At 40.1% G+C, this 18,394-nt stretch overlaps 2 protein-coding genes across 2 annotated transcripts; both read right to left on the bottom strand.

The window, feature by feature from the left end:
- Window positions 1–5,046: 5,046 nt before the first annotated feature.
- On the bottom strand, window positions 5,047–7,392 carry LOC111247947 (uncharacterized). Its single transcript, XM_022799543.2, has 2 exons — window positions 7,234–7,392; window positions 5,047–6,202 (listed from the first exon to the last, which is right to left on the bottom strand). The coding sequence occupies exons 1-2, from the start codon at window positions 7,279–7,281 to the stop codon at window positions 5,225–5,227; spliced, it is 1,026 nt and encodes a 341-aa protein (XP_022655278.1). The 5' UTR covers window positions 7,282–7,392; the 3' UTR covers window positions 5,047–5,224.
- A 2,767-nt stretch (window positions 7,393–10,159) lies between these two features.
- LOC111248074 (uncharacterized) lies at window positions 10,160–11,480 on the bottom strand. Its single transcript, XM_022799814.2, has 2 exons — window positions 11,322–11,480; window positions 10,160–11,072 (listed from the first exon to the last, which is right to left on the bottom strand). The coding sequence occupies exons 1-2, from the start codon at window positions 11,469–11,471 to the stop codon at window positions 10,332–10,334; spliced, it is 891 nt and encodes a 296-aa protein (XP_022655549.1). The 5' UTR covers window positions 11,472–11,480; the 3' UTR covers window positions 10,160–10,331.
- Between the last annotated feature and the right edge of the window lie 6,914 nt (window positions 11,481–18,394).

An 18,394-nucleotide genomic window follows, 5' to 3' on the forward strand; every position in this document is an offset into this window, starting at 1 on the left:
ATCAGCAGAAAACAACGGAATCTGTATATGTTTGTTTGTCTGTTTGTGCGTATGCATAATGACGTGAGTTAGTAGAAAGAAAAAGAAAGGAGGAGTAATTCTCTCAAGCCTCTCGGTTAAGCCATGCTTTGAACCGTTCGAGTGATTGCTACAGATCGTTCGAACGGGCAGCTTATACAGAATCGCGTCGAATCGAACTCAAGGACGTCCTCCACTCTTTACGCAGCGGCCCAGTCTGTGCTGGGGTAGATAACAAATCTGTCAATGGCCCGGCGATGGTGATCACCATGAAAAAGTACTTGACATGCAGGACGGCATGTAGCAGCTCAGTATAAACGCGGTAAGCAAACGAGCGAGCCAATTCTGCAAGGAAAAGCAGTTCATTAGCAAAAGCAAATGGGCAAAGGGACTTCACTGTATCACAGCAATGACAGCAGCAGCAATAAAAGAAACAACGGCGGTGGTAGTAGCAGCGGCAGACAAAATAATTCTTCTTTTTCAGCGTCCCTTATTCGACCAGCTGTTTGTTGGCTCTGCCGAAAAACAGAAAGATAAACATCAAAGAAGATGTAGATTGTGGACAATGGCATTAATTACTAATCCCGGGGCGGTCGGTCGGTCTCTGTTAAGGCACCTTCGTCTTCGTTCTTTTCTGTGATCTTTTGCTCCGCTGCTGTCGTCGCTATAAATGCTGCGACCAGCGGTGATGCTTCGGAAAGTTCTGTTTGAACGGTTTATCTGGCCTAAATTCGAACGTAGAGGGCCTATTGGATTGATTTTGCCTGGAGATAAACGATGCCTTATGATAGATACACACGATTCATGCACGGCTTTGCGTTCGAACAATATGATACATAGGCACCAGATGGGCGCGTGTAAACAAACTTCCAGAAAAAAAACAAGTAAATATAGCCATATTGTTTATTATTGCTTGTATATTATAGTTGATTTTCGTTTTAATCGTTTTATATGATTCAGTTAGTGATCACTATCAATTATGTAATGGTAACAGTGCCTAGTTCCATTAGATCTCTTTGCCGTATCTCTGCTATTTGATATATGGTAATAGCGGTCATGATTTTGTTACAAGCCGCTGTTGTCACTGGCGAACTTTAGCAGTTGTAAGATTATCCAATCAACACAAACATTGAGTTAAGTTAAAGCCACTATTATAAAAATAAGCGTGTTAGCCATAAGGCTGCCATAGTCTCAGAACAACGTCCTGTATCGAACATTTCGCCGTTGGACACCCGCGTGTATGGATAAAAAAACTTGGGTTTGAGACGCCAAAATCATTGAGAAATCTTGTAAGACTCAATCCCCGCTATTAAATTATGGGATGGATTCGATGTTTTTTGCGGGCGAAAACCTCAACATATATGTGTTTCCAAATTGTGTAGGAAAAAATTGGAACGCAATAAAGTGTTGGGCCAGCAGCGGTAGCATGTCTCAATGCTGCACCTAAGAATATGTCGGGTGGTAAAGGCTCTACGCGGCCTGCAGAACTAGATCTTTAAAGCAGTGTTTAACGGCAATATTCAAGATATTTATTTATTATATAAGCAGCGAAAGCTAGCTTTGAAGCTGGAGCTTAGTAACTACAATACTAAACGTTTATTATGCCTATTTCAAGATCACTAACTTAAATAACAGGTGCTAACACACAAATGTGAGCCATATTTACACCACATCGAAATGTATTCATGTTATTATATCAGTAATTTTATAGATGTATATTATACTATAAAAAATTAGTATAGTTTTAACTATCAATACAGAGAATGACAACTATTTTTCCTGCTTGCTTTACGACAGCAGTTAACTTCTAATAGAATCATAAATGGAGCCAATGTTGAACTTTACCCACGGGAACGAATCATGCAGCCTTTTTGCCCTAAACATAGAATATATGTTTCACACGATAAATAACGTACGTTGGCATAATATAGTCCATATGCAACGCGCTCAAGCTTGCACAAAAACAAATTTTCGTCGTATGGAACAAAACGTAGCAAGCTTTAAAGATGCTCTTGTAACATTTTATATTGTATTAAGGTAGACTTGCTATATGTTGAAACAGCTTGAGATCAGTAATCAAATTGTTTGCTTTTGCCGTGTCGCGCCATCGTAGCGCTAATATACTACGTCGAATTGTCATACAAGGGATCTACAATAGCGAAAATGCCCCCTAATGTTCATTCCTGCATTTAATCAGGACAAAAATTAAACAACATAATCTGCTTTTAATTATTAATCATTTCTTTTTTTTAATTTTTAATAATAAACAAGTGAGACCGGCTTGCAGATTCACAGTGTGCTGAATGTCGTATAGGTATTCGATTCCTTCACAGGAAAAATAGTAACTTCTAATTTCCTGTCCATACTATTTCGTTTAGGAATTAAAAAAACAGTACTATTAATGGTTTCGGACAATGAGTATAACTTTCTAGCGCACTTTTAAACATAGTATTACACTTGTGATCTCAGTCGGGTACCGGCACAGATTACATTAATCCTACGCTTCTTGACCAGTAATCTGTTAAGTTATTATTTTCGACTATATAATACATTTTTTACAATAAACAGTTTAGAACCAACGATGCCTTTACTAAAAAAGCATCATTTTAGATTAACGGAAATAAACAGATTCTTATAAATATATAGTGAATAAAATAATAAGTAGATGGTGAAAAAAATAATGCTTTTTGGGAGGAAAATATTGCCCCTTTTCATATGTCTGCCTTCTGTACTTAGCGAGGCCTTCTCTACTTGAAATTAAAATTATTTCACGCAAAACATGGCTCAGTATGTAGAACATTACTGTTGTATATAGTGTTTTGTCTGAATTATATTTTTCATGGTATTTACCTATAGAATCACCCAAGGTGTTGACACGTTTCGAGTGAATTATTTCAAGTCATTTTATAACTACTTTGTTAAAATTAATTCAGGGCAATTACGCATTTCACAAGAGCGCGCCACATTTGAAACATAGACAGCAATATGCCGACCGTGCGTTGACTCGAATGGTCCAGTGAGTGCACCTTCTGAAGCTGATCCATGCATTAAGTGCTACAGTATTGGGTACGTGTTCAAGGTCTAATGTAAGGCAGTCTGATAACTTAATGAATCATGTGGTAGGGATCATTGCCTGCGTTTCGCGTATTGTCTTTACAACTGTCAGAAGATCAACGGTCTTTAAGGCGCTAATTGAGTGATATGCGGCGGTGATCCGCGTTACGGTTTTGACGATTGTGGAAGCAGACGTAGCAATCCGTGCGATACGTGACGCGAAAGCTCGAACCACGGTTACTGTGCGGGTAAGTGGCTGTTGTGCCCCATACTGAACGTTAACGTTTATTCCGAAAAAGGTAGTAGAAAAATAGTTGTGCTTCGCATCAGCGGCACCCCTCGATTCGATTTCGAGTTCATTTATTTCCGTCTCAACAACAAATCTATTCATTTCAGCGGCGTAACGCACGCTACGGGCACGTCCATCAGCTAGTTCGACGAAATGCTTAGCTTGCGCCTTTCCGTCACTGTGAGAGGTTTCAGAATGGCCACGGGTTCCGTCTTCGGATTAAGCTCGGAAGTTGGGCGAACTAGTAGGGCTTCTGACGAACGATGACTTGAGCCATTTAAAACCTGATCATTGGTCCTATAGCTAAATGAAGTACTTTTTTTTTGTTGCAACGATAAATTGATAGTTTTTTTGTTACACTGCTTCGCTGCCATTATCAAACTTTGGCGAACAGATAATAGAGCTATTACTTCTATAAAGCTACGACATATGTTTACAAAACTATTAATGTCTCTCCCTAAGAATGTGCAGTGTTTTAGAGATACAACAGGTGAGTTTGCAAAAAAAAAAAATGTGTATGTCGTATAATTCACGTGCCGTGTCAACAAACAAGGCAGCCATGACGAGTGCAAAAAAAGCGTTAATGTAGAAGTTGAATTCTACTTACGCCTAGAAGATATAACGCAAAACAGTCGACGATGCTGATGATATGGCTGGCACAGCTTTTATATTGTCTCCTTCGTAATTGGACCCACTGGTAAAGGATGACCCTAGCTTATGACATTGATACGTACCGTGTTGAAGGTAACAGTGTATGCGTAGTCTTCATCTATAGTTTCCTCAGAAAGATCTTCCGGCCGGCAGGCAAACAGTATCGATGGTAAGACTGCTATTCTTGGGAAAAACTATGTGATTGATAATTTCAATTAAAATTTTCATGTAATCAACCCTACTATACGTTGACGTGACAATAAATTCGCTTCAATCAGAGAGATATGTATACATGTGAGAAATAAAAAAGTAATCTTTTTTTGGTCTAATTTAAAATTGTAATTATTCTTTCGAAATTAAGCCGGCTGGCTTTGTTATCTCGTTTTATGATTATTACTGTTGATATAATTAATACTTGCACGGTAAGATAAAGGTACAGTGTGTATCGTATTCTGTAGCAGAACCCTCTGGTTCAATTATTTCAACGTGTCTGTGTTTTTTAAACAACATTGACCTTCAGCCACGGTCTGGCATGTCTGGTCCAGAATAAAGTAGCGGGTTAACTTTTTTTTGTTATTTTACAATTTCAAGGCGTACAACAATTGCTCATGTCCAATAAAACGAATAGCGTTACGTCAGATTGGATTGGTTTACTAAAGTTCATGTATGCCTTTATTAACTTGAAAGGGAGTACTAGTTCCTATAATGCTGAAAAATATTTCGTTGTTCCAAGGGCGCATTACGGTGCGGTGCACCCTAGCACGAATGGTTGTTAAGTCCGGTATAGATTTTTGTAGTCGTATATATGATAACAACTTGTCGTCGTCAGTTTATAAAAAGATTCTCCTTTTTTTGAGTCCGTTTCTTACCTCCTAGCTCGTATTGGCTAGAGATATATCTGTCTAAAGTAAGAGTCTAACATTGTCATGAGTAACTAGCTAAACTTTCAGTTGACAGGAACCAAACTTTGAACTTTTAAAATATTCATGTCTGCACAAAAAGCAGCCGTTAATTCAATAAACAGATTTTATAAATTGTAGTTCATGAAACAACAGTCTATTTATTTCGTAAATTACTCGCTCGATTAATTGTCTTCGATTTTCGAACAAACGGTACAAACAAAAGCATCGCTTTGTTCGCCGCATGTTTTGTCTAAATTCAAAAACTTAATTTCCTACAACCGATTGTCTCATTTCTTTTTTACGTCGTTTCCTAAGATTTTTTGATGACTTCCTGATAGTCACCATATACGGCGTAGCTAGCAGGGGCCTGATTCGTGTAGCCAATGGAGGTAGCATGGACATAATCGACCGGGGCCTGCTCGTACTGGATGGGGGCCGTCTGGAACTTCTTGATAACGGTAGGGGCTAAAGCGGTTCTCACCACGGTGACCGGTTCTGCATGGGCGTATGTCTTGACAACTGGAGCAGTGGCATAAGTTTTAACAATGGAACCAGTTCCATAGGCATTGATAGCGGGGGCGGTTTCATAGTTCTTCACAACAGGGTTGGTTTCATAGGTGTTGACAACGGGGGCGGTTTCATAGCTCTTGACAGTGGGCGAGGTCTTGACAGCGGAAGCTGTGGAATAGGTCTTGGCAACAGCAGAAACAGGGGCAGTCACGTTGACGATGGAAGCTGGCGCCTGGTAAACCTTTACTTGCTCGACAGTCGGGGCGGCAGCACCGTACTGGGCAGCCGGCGTGGCAGGAGCGTGCTGGGCAGCTGGGGCGGGAGGACCGTGCTGGGCAGATGGAGTGGCAGGACCATACTGGGCAGCCGGGGCGGCAGAACTGTACTGGGCAGCCGGGGCAGCAGAAGTGTACTGGGCAACCAGCCCGAGAGGACCGTACGGGGCAACCGGGGCAGCAGCACCGTACTGCACAGCAGCTTGCTCACCGGTAATAGCCGAAGACGAGTATTTTGAGTCAGCAGCGTCCTTGGACTCGGTACCAAGCTCGTTAGTGTTAACATCGGCGTGGAAACCGGTTTCGTCTGCCCAGTAAGTCACTGTCCTTTGGCGTCCATCAGCGAGGTTGAGCGAATACGAACCCTGGAGGCGGCCGTTGCCGTCAGAAGTCTCCTCGTGACTGTGGGACCCTCCATTGGACTCCGACTTGTACGCAAATTGGTACGGAATCGGCGCGTACTGCTCCTCCTGTTTATAGGGTTCATAATTGGGTTCAGCCGACTGGAATCAAACGAAATTTGAAATAACGTTTAGCGTCAAATGAGTTCACGGACATAATTTTTGTTCTCCAAATGATAAGTCTATGTTTTAAACACTCTGAAGAATAGGAAAGATTTGCAAGCGCTTCCATTCCTTCTACGTAATGTGGGCGTTGTTTAGGTACAAAAATGCACTCACTGCATATTATATACTACGTATGTACAAAGACTGGACTTAGTACGCAAAAGTGATGTTTATTACTTGTGAACAGTTAAAAATGCGAATCGCTCACGCAATACAGTCCACATCTAGAAAGGACAAATAATCTAATGGAAATACTTTTCTTGAGTTTTTAGGAAAAACGGCACATGTTTGACAGGATCAATACGTTGAAGACCTCAGCCTGCTTATTTCGTGGCTGTAGCACGCTGAAAAACACCAGTTATTATTGTAATGTTTTTGTTAAATAGCAATACTTTGAACTAAAAGAATTCACACATTTTATAGGTGGAAAGGTTGAAGCTCATCAAATCGCCTTCAAGGCTTAAACTAAATGGCAGATGGTATTCTTTATAACAATTTTGTAAAAGCTGTTTTTATTGAAGGCATTTAGAGTGTTTAAGAAGGCTCTTTTTATGACACAGCTTCAAGATTAGTTCATACTATTGTCATACAAGACTTGACCATTAGTAAACAATTGGTCATTCTGCATACAAACTAGCAAGTGATGTGCCTTGCAATGCCTCCAGTAAGACTACCATTGCTCATGTATAGGCTCAAAACAGCCCTTGCTCATATCTCAATACAGTTTCACCGACCCTAAGGTCACTGATAGACATAGCATAGAGCACTTCATTAGAGACCAAGCAGTCAGCACTTACATAACGAATTCTAATGATAGATTTATGTGTAAGAGTAAGTAGAGCTTGTCTAGCTTAGCGTAGGACGCTGTAAAACACCAGCCGATACGGGCGTGTCATTTGAAAGACATGCTGCTCGCGTCCAAGAAGAAATTTTAAAATCAATTTCTAAGCACTAAATTTTGTACTCACAGCTCTGGCAGCCAGGACAGCAAATACGATAGCCAAGAAAGCAAGCATCTTAACACAAAAGCAAAGCTGGAGTTCCTGAGATTGATTTGAGATGATGGCTTGAAGCCTTCATCTCTCTGCTTTTGTACCCGAACGAGTCGATTCTGTGGAGAGAATGAAAGAACACACATGTTCGCTTGAAGTCAAGTCGTTCTGAAACAAACGAGCAGTGCCGCTTCATGTGTCCCCAAGATTCTTCAACTAAATCCCCTTGGCGCCCTGCTGGCGTAACCATCGTATGCCCTATGGCGGTATCCAAACTCGTCTATCTAATGTTATCAGACAGAGGCTGCTTCTGTCCGTCCGAACAAGTGAAAGTCCGATAGTAGACTTCTATCGAAAAGGAAACTGTTCGCTGTAAAATAGTTCTGACGAAAGCAATATTTGTTTGATTATCCTTTATAATTAAATTGTGTCGGGGCTTACCATTTCGTACGTATGCTATACAGCATGTGTTAATAAGTAAATATATAAGTCGAAGGGTTATATAGGGAGAAAGATTATCCTGCAGTGTTGTAAACAGCTGAGCTATGTCTATGTCAACTTTATGTTGATGGACTTCAATCTGAGAGTTAAGTTCTATATTTCCATGTTATGAATGTCGCCATTATTTCAATTTTAAAAATTTTTAATTAGCTTCATTCCTATAAGGCATTATTAGCGCGGTCGTTATGACTGGTCGAAATACTATTCAGTGCTCGCAGAATATACTACCTTCCGTTTGTTGGTTGATTAGAGGTAAATGAATGGTGATTTTGACACGTATACGCTCTGGTTGAATCCTGCGCATCGTGGTATTGGCAAGTTATCAGGATATAGAAGATGACAAAAGTACTTCAGAGTTAAAACTAGGGCCGCTGCCTTTTGAATAATCTCGATTCTAAAACAGTGTTTGATAAATGACACAATGTTTCCTCGTAGCCTTTTTAGGTTTTGACATCAACGCCAACCGTTTTTTTTGCATGTAAAGCAACTTGGCTTTCATCTAGAATGATCCGTACTAGGGACTAGCAAAACATACAACGATATACACCCCACAAACAGGTTAATCATTACTGCATGGGTCAAAAATCGAGACGATACAATATATAATCGAACTTAGTGTGAAACGCCCTTTACACGAATTCGTTGACTTGTATCTACTGTTGCTCGGCGAAAACCGTCTCTGACGATATGGGATATATATTTTAGAGGGAGAAAAGGATCGAGCCATATGTGTCAAGTTCATGTACTCTGGTTGTTCTGTGATTTGCGATTTGCCCGTTTAACACGCTTTCTCTACCCATTCAGTTCGAGGCAGCTTGTCTATACGAAACGGTATCTACACAGTTGTCTGGTAAGGCTATTTGTTGTATAGCAAAAATGAACGTATCTTAGCAATGAAGGCTGCGGAACAAATAAGTATGTTTATTTAGTATTGACGTTAACCTACCGAAATTTCATAGTCGATAACAGCCCATAAATCAGCGGTGCCGTTGGACGCGACAACGGGGAGTCAGCCTCCCTACATGTACACTCGCTAATGTGTTCTAAAAGACACTTGCTTTAAACGTATTGTTGTTCTATCCAGTATATGCTACTAGATTTCTACGCCCGCCCGATTGGTTGAAAGACACAGTTTATGACTGGAGTGTCCGCGAAAGTCACTTAAGAGGACGCAGGAAGCCGAACAATTGTACAACATATTGCCAGTGCGGCTGGCCATCTCGGCACTCAATACGCTTATGATGGAGTAAAAAGCATTTCTAATTTGGAGCTATTATCTCGCTTCGAAATAAGTTACGCGCACCGTGTCTTCCGTTACTCTTATAGCTGTTTATTTAACAAGTAGACATGAATACGATGACTCCCATGTGAGCTATGTGATTATATCATTTATACGTTTTCGTTTCCTTTTATTATTTTCTACGGAAAGCTGAACCGACTGCTCTGCGCGGTAATCACGATACGCTTGATCTCCGAATCGGTTTATCTACAAGGACGAGACAAGCATACGATAAATTCTACAGTGCCTGGGATAAGACATCCCATCCTATCGTAGCAGTCGTCTACGTAGCGTTACGCTGACTGTCGCCTGCCAGAAAGTGTTCTGTTTGTAGTTAATGAAGATAGCCATCGTCTTGCCTTTATATGAGCATCAACAAGCTTGAAAGCAACCGATACACTTACTAGTTACCAACGGCAACTGGCATTCATTCTGCCACTGATGCCGAAATAATGACAACCATTCAGGCAGGCTTCCACGACTGCCCGTCGGCCTAGCCTCTCGAAAATTTTATGATGGTGCACCAATAATTTCTTGTCTGATGTGTAATAATATGTGGAAATAGCACTTTCTTCACACTAATGTGAAGAGCATTAGAGTGACGATGAATAATTAACCTGGGTCTGATAAGTCACAACCTATTACGATCTATATCTCTCTCAAGTACTAATAAAATATGGTATATAAACCCAAAATAGCTCAGATGCTTATTCGTCTCGTATAAGAAATCATAATACTTTTTACAATTTGACTTAATACGCGCCGGATCTATAGCAGCTATCTCTAAACGTACTTCAATCAACGTTAGATTTCTGCCTATAGCCTGCCACGTCATGAACAAAATTTGTTTACATTTTATCTATTGAAGTTAATGTTGCGCAGTATCAACTCAGTTATGATGACGCTGTACACAGCCTTCATTGGGCACTGATATATTTTGTTTTCATGATGATTTCTATATGTTTGTGATGTTTATATTACGTAGTTATATCTTTAGAATAGGTACCGCACATCTAGCACGAACGCAGGTAAAGCTCCTGCGTGTCAGCCCCTAACACACAAAAAAGGTTATCAGCATTGCTACCTATAATAAATCCAAACCACAAATAAAGAAAATCACCATTGACATTTTAATAACGAGAACAAATTTATTCCAATTAACTAAAAAATCATACGGTCATTTATAATTGAAACAACAGAGGAAACAGAGCTGAGAGAAAAGCAGAGGCGAGAGGAAAACATTAAACCAAAGAATATAAATCAATCAGTTAGGAAACTATTAGCTAGAACAAGCTTAGGCCTTTTGGTGAAGCTCGTGGAGATGGATCTCATGGTTGGGGTGGTCTCCGTACTTGAACTGGATGAAGGAAGGTCCAGCCGGAGCGGCATGGCTAGGAGCGTACGATACCGGGGTGTGGGCAACGGCATAGGAGATTGGGGCGGCCTGAATGGTTTTCACCACAGTAGGTGCAGCATGGGCGTACGCTTTGATAATGGGCGCAGGCTGGGTGTATGTTCTGATTATAGGCGCCGACTGAGTGTACGTTTTGATAACTGGAGCAGTCTGGATGGTTTTTACAATGCTGGGTGCAGCATGGGTGTACGTCTTGATTACTGGGGCAGCCTGGACGGTTTTAATGATGGCGGGTGCGGGAGCGGCGATTTTTACAGCGGGGCCAGGTGCCTGAACGATCTTCACCTTCTGGTCCGCCGAGGCAATAGTTCCGTATTGAATAGCAGCCTCTTTGCCAGTGATAGCCGAGGAAGAATACTTCGCATCGGCGGCATCCTTTGACTCAGTTCCGAGTTCATTGGTACTGACCTCGGCGCGGAAACCATCCTCATCAGCGACATAGGAGACGCTTCTCTGTCGCCCATCGGCTAGCGAAATGCTGTACGAGCCTTGGCGACGACCGTTGGCATCAGAGGTCTCATCCTGGCTGTGAGATCCCTCGCTGGTCTCGGCTTTATAGGCGAATTGGTAAGGGATCGGTGGGTACACTGGTTCGGAGTTGCGTAGAAGAACCTGAGCGGACTGAAATGCATAAACGATCACTTTAGTGCGAGTTTTTTGTTACAGTTACCTAACACAGGATTTATCCTGTGAGTGCACTACATGTATGTAACGGTGCAGATTGTCGGTTATGTCTTCGAGAGCGGAAAATGCCCATACACTGGCTTCTCTACAGTTTCCAAATGTATAGCAGAACAATAAAATACTTATATGACCAATCGCATGTCCGAATTTGTAGTAAGTGCGCCGAATGTAAAATATCACACTCACAGCACCAGCAGCGCACACGACGAGAAGTGCGATTGCAAAAGTCTTCATGATCGTGCTGCCCAGTAGAAGCTCCTGGAAGTTTCTGACGACCCAAAAGATCTGACTCTCACGCTTATATATGGCGATCACCAAAATACGAACCTTCACCATTTGCGAGGAGAAACCATGACGCTTCTTCTGGAGGGGGGGGGGGTCACTTGACAAGAGTAGATTAGTGACATATCTGGTCGGAATTAATAACTCATTATCGATTTCGTTCGTACAAAGCAAGAAAAAAGTATTTCTGTCTTCAATAAAGCTACGATCATTTAGGATAAATGTCGACCCGTATGAATATTGTTATTCAGAGACAAAAACGCCAGAAAAACACTCCCGCGTTAATTCCGTTAACAGGATGATTGAGACTAAACGAGTTGAGGTTACCACAGAGTCCTCAGTTGTACACACACTGGAATTTCTTATTTATATATATATATATATACACACCACTACAATAAAGCATGCAGTCCTACTTTGAATCTGGCCTCCTAAACCAGATCACAGGATAGCATGGAAACGTGCATTTTTAGGGTTGGTGTAGTATATAACAAAAGAAAACTAACCCTTAAAACTTTCACAGGTAAATTATGTAGGTGGTGAGTGCTCTAATGTACAATATCATAGACGACATATATCGTATATATATCGTAATATATTTGATATAGTAAGCTTAAGCAGTTTTAGTACTGCGTATAGGCACGCAGAACCCAATCAAACATGTATTACAATGAGGTGATATATAATGAAGCAGATGAATATATACATTGTCATTGAAATCACGACGATTTTGATCAACCCAATTGTAAGTGTCCTCCAAGTTTCACCTCTGATCTTTTTCATTTTATGCCTAAAACGCATCACGGAGCTTCATGCGCTAGTTTCCATGAACTAGTTCGCGGTACGGAGACTTCTTTGACCGGAGATGCTTGATTCTGTACACGAAGCATCGCCAAGTCCCTATAATCAAGGATGGATTATTCCCTTGGCGTCGCTGTTGCAGTCGTCATCAAGATGTCTAAAATTAGTCCACAAAGGTAAAGCTGAATAAAATCCCGTATATAGGTGTTTTCTAGCATAACATATTTTTCGTCAATATTAATAAAATGTGTGCCCGTGACAAAGATTTGTATTATTTATTATCCTATCGTTTTTCTTTTTTTCGAAAATGCAACCTCGATCAGTCAACGCGCGTATGCTGATACGGCGCCCCGAAGTTGGCCATTTTTCGCTTTCTAAAAACGCTAAAATTATTAATAAAGTTCGGTACAAGGGTGACTTTTATCAATCCAATGAAATCAAATACTGCTTCAGAGAGAACTAACATCCTCAACAAGAATCAAAAAAGGTGTTTGTGCGACGGCAATTTATTATGCATCGAAAAGAGCCTTGGAGGTTCTCGAAAGGGTGGCTTTTCAAGAATAAAAAAAAAGCGTGTAACCATACTTGTGTCATCTATTGTACGAGAAACGCATACAACACAGATCGAAGGATTTGTTTTGCCGAAGAAAGCAGTGAAAGGTGTCACACGTAGAACGTGTTCTTCTGGCCGAAGAACCAAAAGACGACGCGGTCACATGGTTTTACACTGAAATTGGCCTTCAGGCCCATTCGCCGTCTCCTGAAAAGATTACACATTGATCAGTATGCCGTTAAAGTATACGCTATTAACCCTTTTCTATGCATCTGAAACCCGTGAAAAGCCGATTATGTCACTAGCGGAAATTGCCTTGCCACTTCCCGGGGAGCAGACTCCTTCATTTCATTCAGGGAAAATCATTAGCCAAAATATTTTTCTTTATATTAATTAAGAACGATTCAAGTACCAAGCATGCTAGAAGCCACACTATATTGTTGAGTTGTTCGGGCCTTTCAAAGATTTTCGTCCGTTCGAATTTTTTATTCTTGTTTTATACGATTATTATAGACTTCGGTACACACGGCCTATAATCGGTGAATTTTGACGTAATTAGTAAAGCATGGTAGTTTCCACTTGTTGTCAGGATAACATTGAGAGACTCTAGGTGTGAACTGCAATTTGCGATCCCGCGATAAGAGTGAAACTGAACCAACGCCATTTCAGCTAAAAACGGGTTTGTGATCAAAGACGGTCTTTGGTCCCGTCCAGTGATAGCAATAATGGTAATAATGACGACAAAAAGCTTCTGTTACTGGAGCCTTTACTCGAAGGCATTAATATGTGCCTGCGTAGAATCCGCGATTAAACCCGAGTATCATGGTATTTGGACTCGCTTGAACACCGAGATCACAAAATAGTTGACGTAGACCTAGTACTTAGCTATAGCTATACTTATAGGTAAAAATCATCCTAGACAACAGTACAAAAATTAGCATCCTATTTATGGAACACCGGTTGAACATAGTAAAACATACGAGCTGAGGTCCGTTAATATTGCTAGCATCAACAATATATATATATATATATATTTATATAGATTTTTACAATTGTACACATAGAGACTGTCAAAAATATCACCGTTCAATATAAAATTTTTCTCCTAGAGCAGAGACAAAGAATCTATCGCTGGAAATCTAGTCGACTGTTTTGTGACGGTTTAAAAAGGTATTCTGGTAGCGAAAAAAACCCTTAGCGGTTCAGTATATCTATAAAGCCCTCTCGGAACCCATCTACTCTTTAGTTCCACAAATCGCTTCAGATATAAGTAGGTATTCGAGGAGATATAATTCGTCTTAGGTGATATATTTAATCTTTACATGTAATTATTTATTTCAGTTTGCTCTTTCTGAATAGCGACATTCGTGAGGATGCTGCAAGCATTGATATCCGCCGAATAGAACCTAAAAAACGGCAAAAATAGCAATAACCACTTTATTTTGCTTTGCAAAGTTTCTTTTCTACCATAGAGATTTATAGTTGCGAGTGTAGTTAAAAATAATATTAAGCATAACTCGTAACGATGGGTTGTCGGAATTGTTGGTAACCACTAAGCCCCAGGGTTTTCATTGTACACTAACGTATTATTGGACTCTCTCTTTGTAACTATTTCAATGAATCAGCTAAGATGTATACAGAAATATATGAACGACCATAAAAATCCACTCCAAAATAGAGTATCCAACTGTAATTCCAGAAGATAACGTTGTCATGATCATGACGCACATGTGCGGATACAGAATCAGAAGCGTTCTATAAATTTATGGACCCGTAGCCGAACTACTGCAACAGTAATGTGTATTTAATAAAACGCATGAAGCGGTGTAGGTATACAATTGATGTACACACACTTCGTTTCATACTGGGGGTCAGTCGTTCGAAGCAATTTTTAGAAAGCCAATATCGGACGTGAAAATCAAAACATAGACGTTGTGTTTGACAGCTAGTCGACTCTACCAGTCGTTTTGGTAAACGTAAAACTTGAAGCATGCAACTTAGAATTTACGATCTAAATCAGATTTGATATTTCGCAAAAATTAAAATGTTTTTTTGCTGTTCTAAATAACTATACTTTTCTCTGGATATAGCTAAACAATCATTTTTACGGCATCCCCTTTCATAATTAGAATATTCATCAGTATTGAAGTAAACCGCATCGATCATTTAGCTTAGAGATCGTAAATTTTTCGTAAAACCAATGATTTATCACATCAAATGACCCCGTACTGACGCGTTCGATAGCTATCGAAGACGTTTCTTTGTTGTTTTCTGTTAGTACGACCGCTGCATTTATTTACGGGGTAGCGTTTTTTCTCATGAAAGCAAGATAAGACATTTCAAAGGATCGCTGCCTCCTATCTCTCGATTCGGCAACGTAAAATATTATCTCATCCCAAAATGATCTGATGGCAAAAGTGTCGGTGGAACACTCGAACCTTAACAGAAGGCCCACTGCTGCGAGCTAAAGAATCCGTAGAAATCAATAATAGTGATGGTCTTTTAGTTGTTCAGGCATTTCATTTAAAATTTCAGACATTGGGTGAATGCTGCATGGCACAGGTAGAACGCGCGGCAGGTAGGAGCGTATAGATAGGTATGTTATGTCGATGGGTTTGCTCCATCGGCAAATGAGTAGTAACTAGGTAGGGCATTTTGGTACGCAATTATGTACATTAAAGATCGAATCGGGCTTACCAAATGCGCTGAATGTTATTAACAACTGATGTTTCCTTAAAGTGGCCAGCAATGCATCTTATGGTCGACGATCCTTTTGAGGGCTTGGACTAAAGGAGCTTGATGAGGTGGTATTCTCAAAGAAAGCAGGGGTCATAATCGATGCCTTCAGTTAAACGTTAAGTGACAGATCGTCGAAGAGGAACGAACGTTTTTCGCCGTTGGTGTTGGTCAAGTGGACTTTTTATTTAGAATTTTTTCAAAAGCTCCTTCATGCATGTATATAATCGACAGTTGTCTGTTAGTGTATGAACTCTGGTGCTGGCCTAAATTTATTTTACCACCTATAGCATCCTCAGGCTATATAAGTTTCTGTCCCAGCTACCCGAAGCACCCAATGAGTAGCTCAAGGTAAAATGCAAAAAAAAAGAACTAAATATAATTAAATGTTGTGGATAGGCAGCTGGACATGGTAGGCAACTGAAAAACTGATAAGAGAACGAGTTTTTAACACGGAATCCTCTTGTCTCAGTTGACTGAGTGGGGCTTAGGTGGTTTGATTCTGTTCATCTTAAGAATTTTTCTTCCTTTTGCGGGTATATATTGTGGAACGTATAATCAGGCCTATTACGTGCTTGCTAAATATGAATATCTACAAAGTGTAAGAAGTAAGGTTACCAGCGTCGATCATGAGGGGTAAATGTTGTTTACAGCGTTGTGATTAATTATTTGGTGACATGGTAACAAATTACTTGTACAAAATAAAGTTTGTTACACTGCTCGTAAAATGCCCATCTAAATAAGTGTGCTCAATTTATAACTTTGTACCATGGTCAGCGCACGTTGAAGATTCATACGTGATAAACAATTAGATGGTAAAGACTACGAGGGAAGTTTATTCCTAAAAACACATACAATTGTATTAGGTAAATAGTCAACAGCAGAGTTGACAAATCGACCGAGATCGTTGTGTTTTCGCAGATTAGTTGTAAATGGCGCTAATCAAATGGAAGCCCATCTAGCCCATTTAGAATATTTTGTTCAAAATCAAACCAAAACGCGCGAATCTTGCAATGAATAAAGCAGATTTACGAAATAAAGTAATTAACCAGCCTCATTAAGTTGCGGAACCTATAACTGGCCGTATCATAGTCGGTATATAAAGAAACATTTGTCGAAAATTATCCGAACATTGCTGAAAGATAATCGGTCCTATTTTATAAACGCAAGTATTGACGCTTTCTTTAGAGTGCAGCAAAGATGATTATTTTCGCATTTAGTTCTCCAGCACTTTTAGACGTTTTATCTTAGGGACTCAATTTTTGTTTTCAAGCGCAGACTGCCTAGGACTATAAAAAGTAGCTTTAGAAATATACCAAGTTCTTCATTGTGCCTTTTTCGGTGAAACTTGAGGAAGAACTGAGAAACCCAGTTTTTTCTTAACAGTGAATGTGGTGTTATCTTCCAGCCCAGTTTACAGTACCAGTAATGCCCAACGGAGAGCACGGCTTATGCATATATAGTAGTACTTCATTTGAGGATGATCCAACATATATTCTTCCCGCTGTCAAGAACAATGGCGTCTTAACAAAAACAGATCAAAATAGAGTCACTAATAACATTTCAGCAAGTGGCCGACCTTCAGGCGTCCCGGTTCGACAAAAGGGTCGTCGAACCGGGACGCCTGCGACGACCTCCAACGGGGCCTTTGCACTTTGGTTCGATCCTTTTCTTTGCTTGTTTTAGTATGCAACGATTTCCAGCTCCTTCTTGTGATGTGACAAAAATGCAAACGGACCTCACGTAATCGAGAGAAAGCGACTAATAAAAATGAAATCGTCCCAGAATCAGGTGCCGTTGGCGTTAAACCTGTATTATTACTCAGCAAACCCGTCGAAACAACCAGCGAAATTGTTTGAGACAGTCACCAAATGCCGTTCTTCGTTACAGAAAACGCACACATTTGACGGTCGTATCGCAAAGCCCATGCCTCATCGGTTCCTATGTCATATCATCCCAGCTATCAAAGCGCTGTATTGGCCTATTGATAACAATCTACTTATCAGGAGGCGTTTAATATCTGATTGTTGAGCTCTTAAGTCTACAGGTAAATGATACACGTTTGAGGTGGTGAAAATTTGTTAGGTAAAGCGGTGTATTTGAACAATTTTTATTTGTAAAACCATCTTTTCTATGCTAGCGTTGAGTACTACGATGAGTGGTACGGATCGTGGTCCACTAAAGTTCTAGAGATCCACGCCTGGTTTGCCAAGATTTAGTAACGCGAACATTATGAACATTTAGGCAAAAGTAGGCTTTAGGGGAAGTTTGGCTTCGCAAACGGATACCATCCAAGCTTAAATCCTCTTTAAAAACCCAATCACAGAGCCCTATCCAACGAGAGATAGTTCATATATATAAATGCTGCCTTCAATTCCAACTTTCCAACTCGTACCCTCGTTAGCATTGAAGTTGGTGTAACGAAAGCGAAACCTTCTTTAAATCATTTTCATTTCCTCAAAGTTCGTTGTACATTGTTTTTTTTTTGTCTCAGTGAACTTATCAAGGTGAAATTTTTTTGCATAGGATACTATGCAACTAACTAAATAAAGAAATCTGGCATAGAGTAGCATAGGGGGTAAGCATACTAAATGAGGCAATTAAGCTGACGAGTAAGAAGTCAGTTAATGTAAGATGAAATTAATTATCCAAATCGCTCAAGTTTGATAGAAGATGAATTTCAATACATTTGCTTTCTAAATTAATTACGAGGTTGAACCGAGAGTCTCGCTTTTAGGTGCCCACCTCAAGCTAGCTCGCTGATACATTTTTAGAAAGCTCTGCCGCTTTCGTGAACATTACGCATTTTCCCCAAATTCTTTAAACAAAAAAATGTTACTGTTAGCGAAGGACGTAATTAGCGACTAGACATTTATAAATATATATA

The sequence above is a fragment of the Varroa destructor genome, unplaced genomic scaffold (genome assembly GCF_002443255.2).
Source record: "Varroa destructor unplaced genomic scaffold, Vdes_3.0 BEIS01000003.1, whole genome shotgun sequence".
Taxonomy (NCBI): Eukaryota; Metazoa; Arthropoda; class Arachnida; order Mesostigmata; family Varroidae; genus Varroa; species Varroa destructor.

What these genes read in the sequence shown, in the direction of transcription:
- LOC111247947 (XM_022799543.2), bottom strand. Translation starts at nt 7,281, where the DNA reads ATGCTTGCTTTCTTGGCTATCGTATTTGCTGTCCTGGCTGCCAGAGCT. An exon ending in CTGTCCTGGCTGCCAGAGCT is followed by an intron (nt 6,203 to 7,233) that starts GTGAGTACAAAA and finishes GTTTGATTCCAG; the next exon opens with TCGGCTGAACCCAATTATGA.
- LOC111248074 (XM_022799814.2), bottom strand. Translation starts at nt 11,471, where the DNA reads ATGGTGAAGGTTCGTATTTTGGTGATCGCCATATATAAGCGTGAGAGT. An exon ending in TCGTGTGCGCTGCTGGTGCT is followed by an intron (nt 11,073 to 11,321) that starts GTGAGTGTGATA and finishes TATGCATTTCAG; the next exon opens with TCCGCTCAGGTTCTTCTACG.